The 16,498-nt window shown below is 43.5% G+C and overlaps 1 protein-coding gene across 1 annotated transcript in view; it reads left to right on the plus strand.

Moving 5' to 3' along the window:
- ncanb (neurocan b) overlaps positions 1-16,498 on the plus strand; it is a 142,149-nt gene that overhangs the window by 19,511 nt on the left and 106,140 nt on the right. Inside the window, exon 2 of the mRNA XM_047587719.1 lies at positions 11,152-11,234. Coding sequence (XP_047443675.1) covers positions 11,162-11,234 — 73 coding nt within the window. The 5' untranslated portion in view covers positions 11,152-11,161. The remainder of the gene's footprint in view (positions 1-11,151; positions 11,235-16,498) is intronic.

Below are 16,498 nucleotides of genomic sequence, written 5' to 3' on the forward strand. Positions count from 1 at the left end.
GTCTGTCAAACTCTGCCTCGATGCTTCTTCCCTGGTTCCATTTATAGGCTGAGATTATCAACTTCTAATCTTCCAGCCACGTCTCAAAGCATCTATTAATCACAGTTAAGTTTATTCTTTGAACTTTGTAGTGTAGTAATATCTACTTTTTACTGTATCAGTCCAAAACCATATATTGTAATAAGCACAAGGAAATGATTAAATGAGACGATAAGCTGGTATGTTGTAACAAATGACTATTTTCATTCAGCAGCCACAGACACTGCTCATTAAACTTTCAGGCTCTATTCTTAAATACACACGTTTGTTCTAATTCTGTCTTCTCGCTTTTCACCACGATCACTTCGCTTTCTGTCTGAAGTGTTTCATTTTTGTCATCTCGTTGTCACTCCACTGCTATATTTACCAGATTAAGAGAGTTTGTGAAGAGGAGTACCCTTCCATACATATGCAAATTCGATGTAAACAAGTGTGAGGCTGTAGTAGAACAAAATCTTGGACAAGTTTGAAATTGTTTCAAAGTTTGAGTTTGACGCAGTTTTAGGTTTCAAAAAGAGGACATGTCCAGGACAAAGAGAACGTCTGCCCACCCGAGCTGATCATATATTGTCCTCTGTTTGTTGCGATGCAGCGCGAGCATCGCGTTGATACACACCACGTGGGTGGAACTAAAGTGTCTTGCTAAAGACGTGCTCCTGTTAACATTTACATTTGTTTTCTACTGACTCGCTTGGGAAGGTCGCTAAAATTGTGGGGGCTTACAGGATGGCAGGCACCTCACCGACAGAATATAGGACACTATTTTGTAATCCGTTGTCCATTTCTTTTTTTTCTTTTTTTTTAATATGTCCAAGGTTCTGCTGTTAGTTGTCAGTCAGCCAGTAAGCTGTCACACTGAAGGTCACAGTTGCGCTTTCGTGAGTCCACACTGATTCAGAGGTTCCCTCTCAGGTGGCTGCGGTGCTGGCTGAGACTTAGCACACACGCACAAAACATCCCATTCCTACTAACACGATACGAACACACCATCTGTCTGTCTGCATCCTGTTGCCTCACTGTGTGTGTGTGTGTGTGTGTGTGTGTGTGTGCGACCTCCCAGGTGCCTCAGATGGATGTCTGTGTCTGGCACTCGCTGACGCTGTGATTGTGATGAGATGCAGGCTGATTTAACTGCCCATCAAAGCGGCAGATTACCCCTTGCCGCAGGGCTGTGTGTGTGCGTGTGTGTATGTGTGTGTGTGCCAGAGACTTTGAGGCCATAGCCGCATATGTTTCCTGGTGTGTAGTGTGATTGTGATATGGTTTAATGAGCAATATAAGAGCGGATTGGAGGGAATTTGGAACGTGAAAAGCTGAGCTATTGGACCGGAGAGAAGTAAAACCATCTGGTTTCATGTAGGGGTGACTCTGGATATACAGGTACAGCTCAGAAATGAGAATGTCATAAAAAAAAGTTCAATATTTTTTGTCAGCCTCTTCAGAAAGTGAAACTCATATATTATCTAGTTTTGTTACACATAGAGGGAAATATAAATATGCAGACCCAAAAGTCAGTGTCTCAATAAAATAGGAACATTACACAAGATCAATAAAAAATATTATGTTAAACACAAATGTCTGAAAAGTATGTTCATTTCTATGCACTCAATACTTGGTTTGACCTCCTTTTGCATGAATTACTGCATCAGTGCGCCGTGGCATGGAGGCGATCAGACTGTGGCTCTGCTGAGGTGTAGTGGAATCCCAGGTTGCTTTGTTAGAGGCCTTCAGCTGACCACATCACGGTCATTGAACCAGTTTTGGCACCTTTGGGAATGTGGGCAAGTCGTGCTAGAAAATGAAATCAGCATCTCCTTAAAGCTTGTCAGCAGAAGGAAGCATGGAGTGCTCTTAAAATGTCTGATAGATAGCTGGGTTGACTGTGGACTTAAGGAAACACAGTGGACCAACACCAGCAGATGACAAGGCACCCCAAATCACTGACTGTGGAAACTCTGCACTGACTCTGGGACATGCAAAGTTTACTTCCGTTACTTTTGATGGATTTTGCCCCTTTTTCTTCCACTTAACTTTCTATGAATATGCCTGAATACAGCACTCTGTAAACAACCAGCTTCTCTAGCAGTGACCTTTTTGTGGCTTTCCCTCCTTGTGGAACGTGTCAGTGACTGTCCTTTGGACATCAGTAGTCTTCCTGGTTATTGTGGAGCCTCCTGACCCAGACTGAGAGACCATCTAAAGGCTGAGGAAACCTTTTCAGGTCTTTTGGGTTAATTAGCTGATTAGGATGTGATACCATTCACTTTTTCCCAATATTCACAATAGACACTGAGTTTTGTGTCATTCATTCATTGTAAGCCATTATCGTCATTATCTGTAAGCTATAATCATCAAATGACAATAAATAAAGGCTTTCACTCTATATGTAATAAATCTAGATAATAGATGGGTTTCACTTTCTGAAATGATTGGCAAAACGTTTTAAATTTTTCAAAAATATTCCATTTTTTTTTAAGCTGTACCTGTCTTTATCTCTAATTGTCTTCATACCATTCATCTCCCACATTTTTCAACCTTCTGCTTCCTCCCTCTCTACCTCTCTGAATCTTCACCACCCGGGCAGCTTCTCAGCTTCCTTGGGAAAATATAGAAGATTAGATGATTTCCCTAAATGACAGGTAGCTCTCATCACTCTGGTGATTAGTCTGCTTTCCCAGTGTGGCTGATAAGGGAGGTGGAGGAATGAAGAAAGAGGAGGGAGCATGTATTAGAATGGGAGAAGGAGTAAAGGCTGTTCCTGGCTCACACAAGACATGAAGCAGAAATTACATTCCACAAGTGTATGGTAGAACGATTCCCTGTTTTTTGTAAGGTCCGATATTTTGACGAAGAATAATAATATGTTCTTTACGTTGTTCCTATAACCTAGTTGTTTGGATTTCGTTATGGGACGTGCTTTAACTGATACAGAGAAAAAAAACTATCTCTGTTTTGATAGTCGTACATGTTGTAAACAAATTCAACTCACTGTTGCACAGGTGGTGTGTATGACTCTTTTGTCCACCATCACATAAATCCAGCCAAAGCGCTTTGATCGTTTCCAAAGGAGCAACTCCAGATCAGTTATCCTGCACGAAAAATGTCGTGGGCAGGGAAAGTAAGGTTAGATTCCAGGCTTTTGTTCCCGGGTTGAAATTAGCAAAGTGTCTTGGCTTTTGACAAGACAACATTTCACAGTTGGTAGAACAGCACGATATAACAGGGTCATCCTGGTACCGCTTTTTCAAAACCACATACAATCACTACCATGTGGGCCATTTGAGTCTGGGCTGATACCAAGTACCAATACAAGTACATAATAGTAACATGGCACATACAGCGATCAGCCACAACGTTAAAAGGTGAAGTAAATAATATTGACCATCTTCTGACAATTCAGTGTTCTGCTGGGAAACTTTTGGACCTGGCGTTAATGTAGATGTTACTTAGACATATAGCACCAGGCAACCCCACCTCATAGCAATGACACTCCTTGATGGCAGCAGCCATCCCCAGCAGGATGCAGCCTGACACAGATACACACAAACTGGTTTAGGAACAAAAACATGAAACACAGCACAAGGTGTTGACCTGACCTCCAAATTCACTAGATCCCAAACTAATCAAGTATCTGTGGGATGATCCACAGAGAGTGGTATTTGCTTGGGTTGTTTTGTTGCTGTTTCACAAGTACGAGTAAATTAGCACATTATTGGACCTGATACCAGTACTAGAAATGGATAATTGATTTATTTATATATATATATATAGATGTATTCCAGTGCCTGACACCATCATTATTCTTTAGCATCTCTACATACATGTTTTGTCATTGAGATTTCCCGATATCATCGACTTATCATTCCACCCTTCCCTGAATCCCTGTACTGCTGCGGAGGAAGCTTGAGTGATCACATGATACCACGTCTATGGTACGTTCCCACTGATCTATAGGTCTCCGCTGTCTTCGTTTTTAGAGGGGACCTGACAGTGCAAGTTTTCTGACCAGCTCCCAGGTCTTTGCCCCAGCATGATTTAATGCCCCTGCACGGCTGACTTTGATTAACTGAGGGGCCTCTGCAACATGCAGCCAACAGCCAGGATTTACTGGATCCCATTCATCCCCGGATCCTGCAAACAGAGAGAGAGAGAGAGAAAGGGAGAGAGTGGATACACAGAGACGTAACAGCTGAAGAGGGACAACAGGGAGGAAAAAAAACACTGTAGAAGAGAGAGAATGAGATTGAAGGAGGTATAGAAAGGATAAACCTGGCAGCTTTCCCAGTGAAATATGTCCCGCTCCCAGACCTGCTGTACTAAACTGATAACATCCTTTCATCACAACTAAGTACGGCTATAGACAATACGTTTGAGTTTGTGTTAGTGTGGCCATGCTGGAGGGGTGCTATGGGACGGATGTGGTCATTGCCGGTCGTTTGAAGAGAGAATGTAATTGCACTTAAGATCCTTTCAGAGGAAACAACTGTACAAGCATGAAAATAAGGGGGGATCATTAAGTAATGTCTTCATTTTCCTTTGTGGGTTCTACGGCCTGCGTTTGTTCGCTGTGTGTGAACCTATATTGGAAAGTTGTCACATCTCTTGTAATTGCACCCGTTTTAACCCTCTGCTGAGCTAAGCTTGACAAAACGTTGGTACAGCCTTTGGCTCAGTGACTTAACATCATATTATTTTAATATGTAGGATTAAAAAAAAAAAAGAAAACACGGAAATTAATGATTCATTCTTATTTGACAAATCTAAGTGCAACAGTTTCTGCCATAGAAATGTGCTGTTTCTTGTTCTTGTTGTTTAACAGAAATGCCAGCCGTTGAATTTTGGTTCAGTGTAAATCCACATGAACATATGCATAGCCGAAGAAAGTCTTTTGACCACGCGAGCCCCAAAGGTATTCGCCTCTGCCTTTTTCAACTCTTGCGTATAAGGTGTTCAGACCCCCTCCACCACCACCACCACCACCGCCGCCATCAAATCCTACACCTCAAACCACATTTATATTCCAGGCGGAGACAAGCAGCCGGCCAAGGGGACCTTGATGTGCCCAGAACAAGTTTAACATTTGCCACCGTATAAAGTGGCTTTCCAGCTCGGCAAATGAGAAGCCTTAGACATTTGAAAATTGCCTCGCCACCCGTCTCGCACGAGGGGGGGAATAAAAAAAAGAAAAAAAAAAGCTTTCTGTCACCTAATTTTTCAGGAGAATCTCTCACTCCGTCCCTCCCTCTTTCTATTCCTTCCCGCTCTCTCAATACACCCTCCCCCTCCCCATCTTTTCCTTTCATTCTCCATCTATTGCTCACTCTTGCCCTTTTTTTTCTAATCGCATGTAGGATGAGCCCGCTATTTTTTTCTGGCCACGGGGAGCGAGGTAATATGTTTTACAGAACGTAATGGAAGATATTCCGCTTCCTTAACAGGGGCCCTGGCTGCATTGGCTCTTGGCTTGTGTGTGGGTGAATAAGAGAGCCCTGGTCGGCTTTCAGCTGTAAGTAATAGCTTTCTATATAGTTCTGGGCAGCCCTGAAGCTTATCCCCACTCGGCGCCATCAGGTTGTTGGGCAATGTCACCCCCGGTTTGGTCGGCCATGTTGGGCGTGCAACCTCACTCGCAAAATTTATTACAGAGAATTAAAGAATTACAGCGAAATGAATGCAAACGCCCCGACAAAGGCACTTAATAAAAGCCCATAAGGTACTGTGTGTAGCTGTGAAGGTTGCGCAGTGAAACACTTCAACGTAATTAACGGCACTTTTCAGCTCCGTAGCGATAGTGCTGGAGCAAGCACAGTCTCATCCCTGTATTTTATTCCCTCCTCCCTCTCTCCTTTCATTCCTCCGTCCCTCTTGGCCCAGCTCCTGATTAACTGCGTCTTTTCATGTGAGCACGAGGACGCACGGCGGAGCGTATTAACAACAATCAGCTTTTGTGTAGCGCCGTTCAAAATAAGCATTGTGAAGCACTTTACATAAAATAAACGCCTCACTTGCAGCACAACAAAGAGAAGGAGAACGAGAAGATAGTGCAGGAACAATGAAGCCGTGTCCTCGTTAAAAAAAAACCTTCTAACGGCCCGAATTACCTACAAAACGTATTCGAGTGCGTCTTAAGTTGAGATGTATGCGCAGCTGTATGCACTAATGAGCTGATACCGTTGTGCACGCATGCAATGTGTGCGTCTGAGCATCTGTGCCCAACATTCACGCAAGCATCTGTTCATGTCACTCACACTGCGCTCGCACTTTAGGTGCACAGGTATGCTGTCCCACAGGTATTTTGTGCAGTGAATATTCAATGTTCATTATGTCTCTGGCTTCATTGGAATTCAGAGCGATACTCCTCCCTCATAACTTGCGTCTTCTTCAGACTCGCGGGCAGTAAGGAAAATGTTATTGCCTGGATGTGTGTGTGTGTGTGGGTGATGGAATGAAACCGTCTCCGGGTTGTGTCTTGGCCCATATGGCGCGCTCTGAATCTGATGACAATTTCTTGTTTTTTAAGAAGCCCTGCCATATTCCCTCACTACCAGCTCCCGTTCCCTTCCAAGCGTACGCATACAGTGCAGCGCGGGCCCAGCAAAGTGTCAGGGGAAATTTATGGCTGCTCAAGATTCAAGCACCCCACCTCATCCACTCCGGCTTGGCATTTGAGTGGCGCTAAAATAGGCTTTGGCTGTTCTCTGTCCATTTTTTAAATTTATTTTTTATTTCCCTGTGTCTTTTCTCTCTGCCTCACTTCCATTTGCCTTTATTCCTGTTTACCTCATCCTTTCACCACCTCCGTCTTCGCTCCTCTTCCGTCTCTCCTCCCTGGCCCATCCTTCACCCTCTATCAATATGGATGATAATTGAGTAGTCAGCTGCGCTTGCTAACTTGTTCTGCTCCAGCTCACAGAACATTCCTCTTTCCCTTTTTATATCGGAACACTCCGGTGTCCTTCTGTTGCGCCTCATACGGGTTGTATAAGCTGGAATATAACCCACCTCCAAGCAATTGTTTATATTTGGGCACTTTTATACTGTAGCCTGCGAGCAACAACGGTAACCAGCCAAGGATGATGCATGCTATAAGACAGGTGCAAACGCAGACTCATGCCCTTTTGTGCAGGAAATGCGTCGCGCTAAAGCCATTTATGTATGACACAGTGTGACAGGTTGCTTGCAAAAACCTTGGTAATATCCTCCTGGAAGGAAAACAGCCCTTTGTCACTCTAAAGGTAGCCTCATTTTTCACTCTTATGAGGTGAAAGGGACTTATGCACAGATGCTGATGGGACGAACTCCCCCCTGTGAAACCAGCACCGTTGTGTGTATGAATGTGTGCTGCAGGAACAGCAGCAGTGAGAGGTGATGGAGTGACAGCCAGGCAGCCCGAGTGATTAATGAGGCCTTTTAATAAGGCACCGCGGCGAGGAAAGAGTGCCGGTGCAATTTGAGAACGCGAAGAGAAAACAAACACGTGAAAACAGACTTCTTTGATCCGCGTTCGCAGGTGGCGGCAGGCGTGGATTCAAAATTAATTTTTATCCAAATCTAGACGGACAGAATAAGGAAGGAGGTGAGATTAAGATGGAATGACAGATGGGTTGGACGAGTCATCCTTCAGGAAAGATCAGTGTTGGCCCTATAAAGGTCTTTCGGTGGAACCGAAAACTAAATGTGACAGCTGGGCTTTGTGTTTTTTGTGTGTCTTTTCGTCTGTCTGGGACCATCTAGCCGTCTATCTTCCAGTCTTTCTGTCGCGTCTGCGGTTTCTGCGACAGGCTGAGGCAGGGAGCGGGCTCTCCTCTCGCATTTTGGGGTCTGGCCAGATCTTCCTCGCTGGTGTTACACAGGTCACGCAGAGAGCAGGTCACGCCGACTTTCGGTAGCAGATGATGGTTTTCGTGTTTGTTTGGCCACTTCCACTTCCTTTCCTCTCTGCCAGAAATGGTGGGATAGAGACCATTTATCATTGTGTAGACTTCAGCTAGCGCAAAAAACAACAACAAAAAAACACGATTTGAAAACTTGACATTTAAATGTTTCCAGCTGATTCTTCTAAAAAAACACATTCCACTTAAAGGTCTTAAATATGCACATGACAATTAAATGACAAGCATAAAAGCTATAAATCATCAAAAATGCGCCTCCTCCTGCCTCATTCGCAGCTAATGAGCAGCACCGTTCATGCATTGCAAGGCTGAGTTTAGTACTGTATTAGTTAGTTAGCAGAGCAGAGCTAACTATAAAGGAAGATAATATTATGTATAGGTATAGCATTTAAACTGCACAGTCCCGGTGAGGTTTAATCATTATCTATTTATAAACGTATAAAGCTGCGATATAGAGCCTCATCCATACTGTATGGATGCTGAAAAGAAAAATCCAACTCTAGATGTTCGGGTTACAGCGTCTGCAGCTGAATTTGGACGCTATGTGGGAGTCTAATGTCAGGTCTGACCCAAGTGAGCTGATGTTTTCAAAGAACAGTCACAGCATGTTGTCTATCCCAAGCCTGCCTGAGCACACAAACAGTAATGACACACTCACTTATAAGGCATTGTCCCTGAATCCTCGTGACTGCGTGAGTCCTATTGTGGAGATACAACATATAACCTTGTATCGCAACGGGAAAGAAGGGCTGAGAGCTCAGCGGGTCAAAGCACCTAAAGCGAAGTGCTGATGTTCTCCTGGAAGAGGAGAAGTACGCTATTCACAACTAGGGCAAGCAAAGAAAACAGAAGACTTCACTGTCACAGTTTCATTTTAATGATCTTACACTTAAAAGACTAGCACAAAGAAAAAAAAAAGGCACTGAGTGTTGAATAGTTATTGTGCTAGAACGACAATGGGTGGACGAATGAAAGGGAGAAACGTAGCAAACGCATTACACGCAATGAGTTTGATGGCCTTTTTAATGACACACCATATGTTTGGAGTTGATCTTGCACCACCCTCTTTGCAATTATTGGGTGGAAGTGGAAATAAAATACCCCAAATATCTGTTATTGTTTTCTTCTTCATCATCTCACCTTTCCACTTTAATCTGATTAATTCAATATCTGTTGTCATGTGATGTGTTTATGTTTTTCTTTCCCTTCCTAATTGGGGCTGCAGCCTTTTCAATACTGCAAATTATCTGTCAGAGAGTCCTGGTGTAAATGTGTAATAGCTGCATTTCATTTTTCCACTTATTTAATTCCACTCTCTGCCAATGATCACATTAATATTTCCAGGTAGCAATTTTCTTTTTAAATTGGACAGATATCTAAGGTAATATATAATTTGATGCATTTCCAGCGATATTTTTCCGTTGCGGATGACGTTTCAGGCTTCCAGAGAGTCGATTTAAAGTCTTTCCCTCCCTCCGGGTAGTCAGAGGTGTCTTAACGTTTTAGTCGCTGGCATTAGGTGGGAAATGTTGTCTTTTAGAGGCCAAACTTGAACCTTTTCCAATCGTCCAGTCGTCTCAACCTTAAAAGACAAGTCCGCCCCGCATGAATGTTAAACCAGATTTTGTTTTCGGTCACAAATCTTTGCAATCTGCACCAGTCACCGCTGAGGCATCTTCCATTCAGCGGCTGCACGGCAGACGTATTTGGTATGAGGTCAGTGTTTTTGTCCTTGGCTGTACCTTTGAGATTGAGTCAGAGAGACCAGCGCCGCTGTAACTGACACTGTGTACCTGTGTCCAGCATCTCTACCAGCCACTAAATCCCTCCCCCCCTCCCTCCCGTGTCCTCCCTTGGGCCCTGCTCAGCCTGCTGCATCTCCAGAGATGCCATATTCATTATTTACACTCAGGGCCCTACAGCATTGGCTGACTTACCTCAACTGCTCTCTATCCCCTGGTTTTTGTGACACACATAATAGACGCCACACTCATATGCATAAATGAATGCTCAGGTGCAATGAAATGACTTCGGCCTTCTTTATCTCTTTTTTCTTTACCTCTTTGCTCGCTGTGAGCTCTGCCAGCTCCGCATTTAAGACTGAAAAGTTGTGAAGACGCTTAAAAAGATACAAACAGCGTTGCATCCTTTGAAGAATCAAAGCGAACACTGAGCCAGTGAAAGCCTTCAATGAAATTCCCCAGCTACCTCACACACGCGAAAAAAAAAAAACTCTTTGTCCAAATAAACCTATGCAGACGTACCAATAGACAGCTGCTGTCAACAGAACTCAAATAGATACTTTTCTGCGTTTAATGTGACTGCATCGTGGCTGCTTTGATATTCCTCTTCTCAGCAGAGCCTTCTGCATGCAGCGTGCCGCAAGGGAACCTATGGGTCTGTCATGTTCGATTTGGCTCCGGTTGTCTTGTCTGGCTGTTTCCATTGTTGAAATGCATCTCCCTATCTCTGAGTTGTGCAATGTTTCCACCCCCCCCCAAAAAAATATGTTTTTTCCGCACACCTCGGAGTTGATATTCTCAGTTAATCCCAGGCCGCATATCCACAAAGAGTACACTGTATTCAGTATTTCTAGCAGGCATTTTGTGTGATTGATGGCAGGAGCTTTTATCCAAAACGCAGCCTTTGCGATGACGGCATCAGCCGGAGAACTTTAATGTTGGTGGCTCGGTGTTTCACATGATTGATAGTTTAGATTTCGGTCCAAAGGCATGTAAAGACGCGTTGGTTTGAATTTTCTCATCCTTCCCACCGCTGCCTGCGAGGAAGAGTTGAGTGACCCTGGACAGAAATAAACATTCCACGTATTTATAGAAAACAGTCATCTGTGAAGGGTAAAGGCAATCCAATATTTCTTCATTTGACTTTTAAGATTAGAATAAAATGGCATCATCAAGTCATGTTTATTTATTGCACCACCCTATTTATAGCCAGAAAGGGCTTTGGAAGACTTGATCCCATCTACAAACAGTACATTAAAATGAAGAATGAACTACCGAACTTGTATCCTAAGGCCGTGACTGAGCAATACGAGAAAAAAAAAGAAAAAAAATCCCATGAAAAGGAATTATTACCAGTGAGTCATCAGAGCATGCTGCGTGTGTTCGGACAACTTCACAAGGGCAATGTGTTGATTTCAGCTTCCTTTGTGTACTCACATTCCCGCCCTCCCTCCCTCTCTCTTCATCTCTGTCTCCAGGTGCAGCAGGATGCAGGGCGTACTGACTGTGTGTGGACTGCAGCCCCTGCTGGCCCTCCTTCTGCTTCAGACTACGGGCTGCGGTGAGTCCTCATTAAACTGTGGGCAGTTCCCATCATCTGACGTGCAGTGAATACACCACAGAAGAACCTGATAATCATGTGCACGGACAAACGTTTACCCGGTTTCTCCGCAGTAAATTCTGGCTAGTCAGCTAAACTTTTTCATAAATGGCCTCATAAATGACCGTGGGCCACAGTAGCACTTGAAGTCGTGTAAAAAATTCTGTTTAAAGTCTATGTCACAGGTCTTAAACAGGGGGTCAACAAGTACTGCAGGGGGGCCGCAAAATCTTAGGTTGACTAGACATTTTTCATATATATATATTTTTTTAAATTTCCTTAAATACACATAAACATGAATCCAATATATTTTATATATGGAGGCAGATGATGTTATCTTTCTTTCACCGCTGAGCCAATCACAAGGCCGGATATTACACGCCGACTCTCTCAGGTTTCCCGCAATTGGCCAAGAGCCTTATTCAGTCCCCAGGTGAAATCCTGGAGGCACGCTGTAGTATTAGCAGAGGAGGAGCTAACCGTACAGCTGGCTTCTATCAACATCCATTCCTCCAAGGTTACAAGTTGTGTGCTTCTCATCAGGGTCAGGAGTATCAGTGCCGTCAGATGGCTTGGTGATTCACTGTCTCTATTACATACAGAGCTATAGCTAGCTATATTTAGCTATGTTTAAAATTAAAACGTATGTTTATATAGCTTCATATAATAAAATTTTGAATACAAACTGATAATAATAATGTAGGCTAAGTTTAATATAGAACACATATAGTAGTTACTTTCCATCAGTTTGGGGGTCCTGGGCCTGAAAAACATTGAAGACCCCTAGTCTACACATTTAAACACTGTGGGTGGGGGGGCTAAAGTTTGTATATCCTCCCTGTGCCTGTGTGGATTTCCTCCAGGTGCTCCGGCTTCCTCCCACAGTCCAAACTCATGTATGTTACTGTAGGTTAATTGGGGAAAGGTCGTTTGTCTCTCCGTGTTAGATAGAACGGCGACCTGCCCGGGGTGAATCCTGCCTATCAAGAGATAATAAGATGGATCGAATGTGTGGAAACCTTGTGCAAATTTAGAATGTGTGGCTCCGTACATCAAAATGCCACGTATTTGACCTCTTGTCTGCCACCATGGTGACTTCAGTGTGACAAATTGTGACACCCAGTGCAATTAAACCGGCAAAAATGGAATAGTTATAGCACTAACCGCAACCCGCAATCAAGTTCAAAATCTTCAACGAACGTCTTTTAACATTTGATCACATTTAACTGAACTCGTTGCTGGAATTGTGCACAGAGGTACGTGACATTTTCCAGCAGAGCCTTTCCCCCTTCAAACCACTGAGAAGAGCACAGACAAAAAAAAAACAGAAATGTTTCTACCTTAGTTCAGTTACCAAAACTAAATCAGAATGTAGTGGGAATTTGTCTTTTATTTTGGACCAGGTCATAGCATGGAAGCCCGATCACAAATTTTTGGGAACTGAATATCTGCTGAATATCTGCTGTGCCAATCAAATCATTTTTTTTTTTTTTTTTTTTTTGGATGGGATTTATGTGTTGATGGACAGAAGAGTAGCAGCAACATAGTCGCACACGTCATCCTAACTGTGGAGTTGAAACCCATAATGATATCCAAATGACATGATACCAGTATTTGATAAAGAAAATAAGATTTCAAACTCACTTTTCTTTACTAAATGGAGAAATACACTACTTCTACATGATCCTGTTAGTTACAGCTCGCAATGGCTGTCAAACAAAGCTTCCTATGTGAATGACCATCAACCTGGTAAAATGTGAAATACTACAATTCCAGATTGGTTTCCCACTGTATCTGTCAACAGCTGAAACTAACAATTGCATCATGACTTGTTAGATCTCCTCAGTCCTGCCAACATTTTCTTTGCCTGTCTGTTTGCCTCAATAACTATGTTCATATCTTTAGCACTTTCACTGCCGTCACAGCAAAGCTACTATCTCATTTTCTCCCCTCGTTTCATCCACTCGTAATTACCACGACAGCTCCTCCAAGAGGAGGCTGAGAAGACGAGATCTCCAAAGCTCACATTCATCATCGCAGCCGTTTCAAAGAGATTTGGGTGTTTTGTTAAATCTCCGGGATATTTATTTCTAAATCTAGGGTCTTAATCCCCTCATTGTGTGTCAGCAAGTTGTCCAAACTTTGGAAAAGCGACTTGACATTTAGCATTCAGTTGCATATCTGTTTTACAGGATTTTTAATCCTAGCTTTTGATGAGAAGGATGCTGCGTAATATGGGAAACGAAAGCATTGCTTTCAGAGGCTAACAGAGACAAACAGACATGTGTGAAGCTCTGAGTCATTTGTCAATCTGTACATCTGATCTGGTCTCTCGACAGCTTCCCTATCTGTCTGTTTGGCAGTTTAATCTGTCTATTCCAGGGAGCTCTGCGGGGAGGAGTGTGCTGTGTATCTCTCTGTCCTTCTCTGCCCTCGCTGTTCTCTCCTTGTACCTCTCTGCTGTGTATCTGTGTGAATCTGCATGTGTCGGTGCGTATGCAGCACAGACTGCACGCCCCCTCAATGCTCTTGGTGGCCTCCCCCGCCGTCTGCTCCTCTCCTCCACGCTGTATTGTTTTTGCCTTCTGTGGAGGTGAAAAAAAATAAATACAATAAAAAGATCCATCGACCCGGCATTGAGGCCTTTCTGTGACTCAGGGTTCCGACTCGCGGGCAGAGAGATGATGAAAATGCAGCCAACACTGCTGTGTTTTTCTATGTGTGTGTGTGTGAAAAGCCTCAGGTTACATCTGCCAGGTAGATGCAGCCAACTTACAGAGCAGCGTAACACACACACACACACACACACACACACACACACACACACACACACACAACGCATCTCAGAGGAGCCTGGTAATGCATTCATATGTGTCATGTGAGTAGACACTCCCTGCTTCTGTTTTGGAAGAGTTTAGTTCGTGGGGGCATTAGCGCCTCCTCCCTTCTTGTATTTTGTGCTTTTTTCCAGCTGAGTGACTCTGGAAATAGTCAATGGGAGATGGAGGACTACTGGGGAGGGTTGTCACTAAAGCTCACCCCGTGACACTTTGCTTGACAGCCCAGAATTGGAAAGAGGGTGGGACGTGGGGGAGGAGAACGGATTGGGGGTGAAGCTTTTTGCACATTTGTGTGATGGTGTGTTGATGGGGAGCATGCCTGCACTTTTGCACAACCTGGGCCGTGCGTGACTACATGCGTTCATGAATTTTAAAATGTTGGCTGCATGCCACACGAGATAAACGTATCATTATGCTTCAGAAGGTGCAAAATTAGTCACAGCTGAAGCCTCGGGGGAGATCCTGTGAAGCCTGACATGGCCTGGTTAGAGTCAGCTCAGACAGGGAGAGAGAGAGCTGCAGTGAGAGGGTTAATATCTGTCGCCAAAATAGGAGGAAGAGACAGGGGAAGGATCTCCAGGTCAGAAAGGATTTGTGGGATGATCGCAGCGTGCAGTAGGTGCGGGGGGAAAACATGAAAGAACACACTAAAACATGCATGTGTTTTAGTTAAAAAGCAAAACAATTTTTTGTCAGGACATTTTTTATTATCCGATGAAGATCAGGATTTTTATTTATCCAGGTCACAATGTGTCTAAAACGACAGGTTTCAAAGACGTTTCACCACTCATCCAGGTTGATCGTTGAGTTATAAATGACTGGTGGGGAGTTTAATTTTTAATTAGGAACATGTGTGTGTGATGCCCCCCTGAAACCAGGCTAGAAATTATTAAGGTCTGGTAAAGACCAAAGACATTTATACAGCACAGTGTTACGTCCCCAAATCTCTGCGAATATTCTCAGTCATCCCAGTCACGGCATATCTAAAATAAAGTCAACTGGACTTGTTGAGTTTTCTTGTTGAGACACTTCGTTACTCATCTAAGTGACTCGTTCAGTCCTAAATGGCTGGTGGGCTGGTCGGGAGTTTCTGCCCATTAATGGGTCGTTAGAGTACCGCTCATTAGAGGAAAGAAACAGGATCAAAACAAATTCCCCCAATTACAGGGTCTGGTAATTAACAGACCCTATTTATGGGGGTTTCAAGTATGCACCACCTACACATGTTCCCCTCTGGTTATGTAGAACTGAAGAAGCCACTTGGATGAAGTGTCTTCAAGAAAACCCAAGTTTTAATGTTGTTTTTGCAAAGTTTCACCCACATTTACACCTTGAGCCTGGAGAGGTTCTGGCTATTAACGGGTTGTTACACACCAGAGGAATGCAGACACATGTGACCCAGACCACCTCCCAATATGGGAAAAGACTGGATCTCTCAAATGCGATCTTGCTGCATCCTGGAGATGTTCTCATCTGTTTTATGTGATCGGATACTCTGGTCCGGATCTTAATTCAAGATCTGAACAGGCCCGTGGTTTTAGATGGGTGAAATGCAAGCGTCTGAATCCACAAACCATGCAAGGGAAGTTGCTGCAGTATGTCTGATTTTTCTTAGCCTACTCACTACTGCATGTTAGAAAAAGTTGAATGGCCCTTATTAGGAACAAACCTTCCATGTGAAGGTTGAGTGTACACCACAACAGATGTTCTTAGGAAAAACTGATGCCTTTATCAATAGACCCCTTCTCTGTTTGTAAACAATGTGATGTTTTCAGGGGCGGGGCTTAACTGGATGCAACACATCTCAAACACTACAGCCTGTAAACGGTGGTTAGCATATTTCAATTGACTGTTTTGGCAAGAATAGATGAGGAAAATGTATATTTTAGAGAATATTCTAATACACTCACTCCCCGAGACCGTGAATGTTATTTTAAAAAGTTGACTCTGACTGATGGGACAACATTCACCGACCCCTACACTCTCACTCACTGGATGGACGATTTGACCAAAGGAGGACACAGAGGGGACATAGTCTAGTCTGTCTTTGTCAAGTGAAGCCTCTCCTACAAGGATATTACAAGAAGTAAGTGGAACCACTGTGTAGTAGGGTAAAGTAGTAAATGCAACTTCTGCTTGGACACACCTGAAACACACAGCTGACATTGCGTTACCTAGCAGTTAGCGTTAGCATTAACATGTAACAAGAATCAACTAAATAAGTTATATAATAACATAATTTCAGTCACCATTTCATGGCACAGTGACGTAGCCATGAAGGGGTCTATAATAAATACACAAACTGATGTGCGTTCTTGGTAGTTTGGACTTGACAAGTTCAGCTTTAAATTTAGCACCGTGAAATTTCATGACGCCCATGAAATA

Source organism: Mugil cephalus, chromosome 6 (assembly GCF_022458985.1).
Source record: "Mugil cephalus isolate CIBA_MC_2020 chromosome 6, CIBA_Mcephalus_1.1, whole genome shotgun sequence".
Classification (NCBI taxonomy): Eukaryota; Metazoa; Chordata; class Actinopteri; order Mugiliformes; family Mugilidae; genus Mugil; species Mugil cephalus.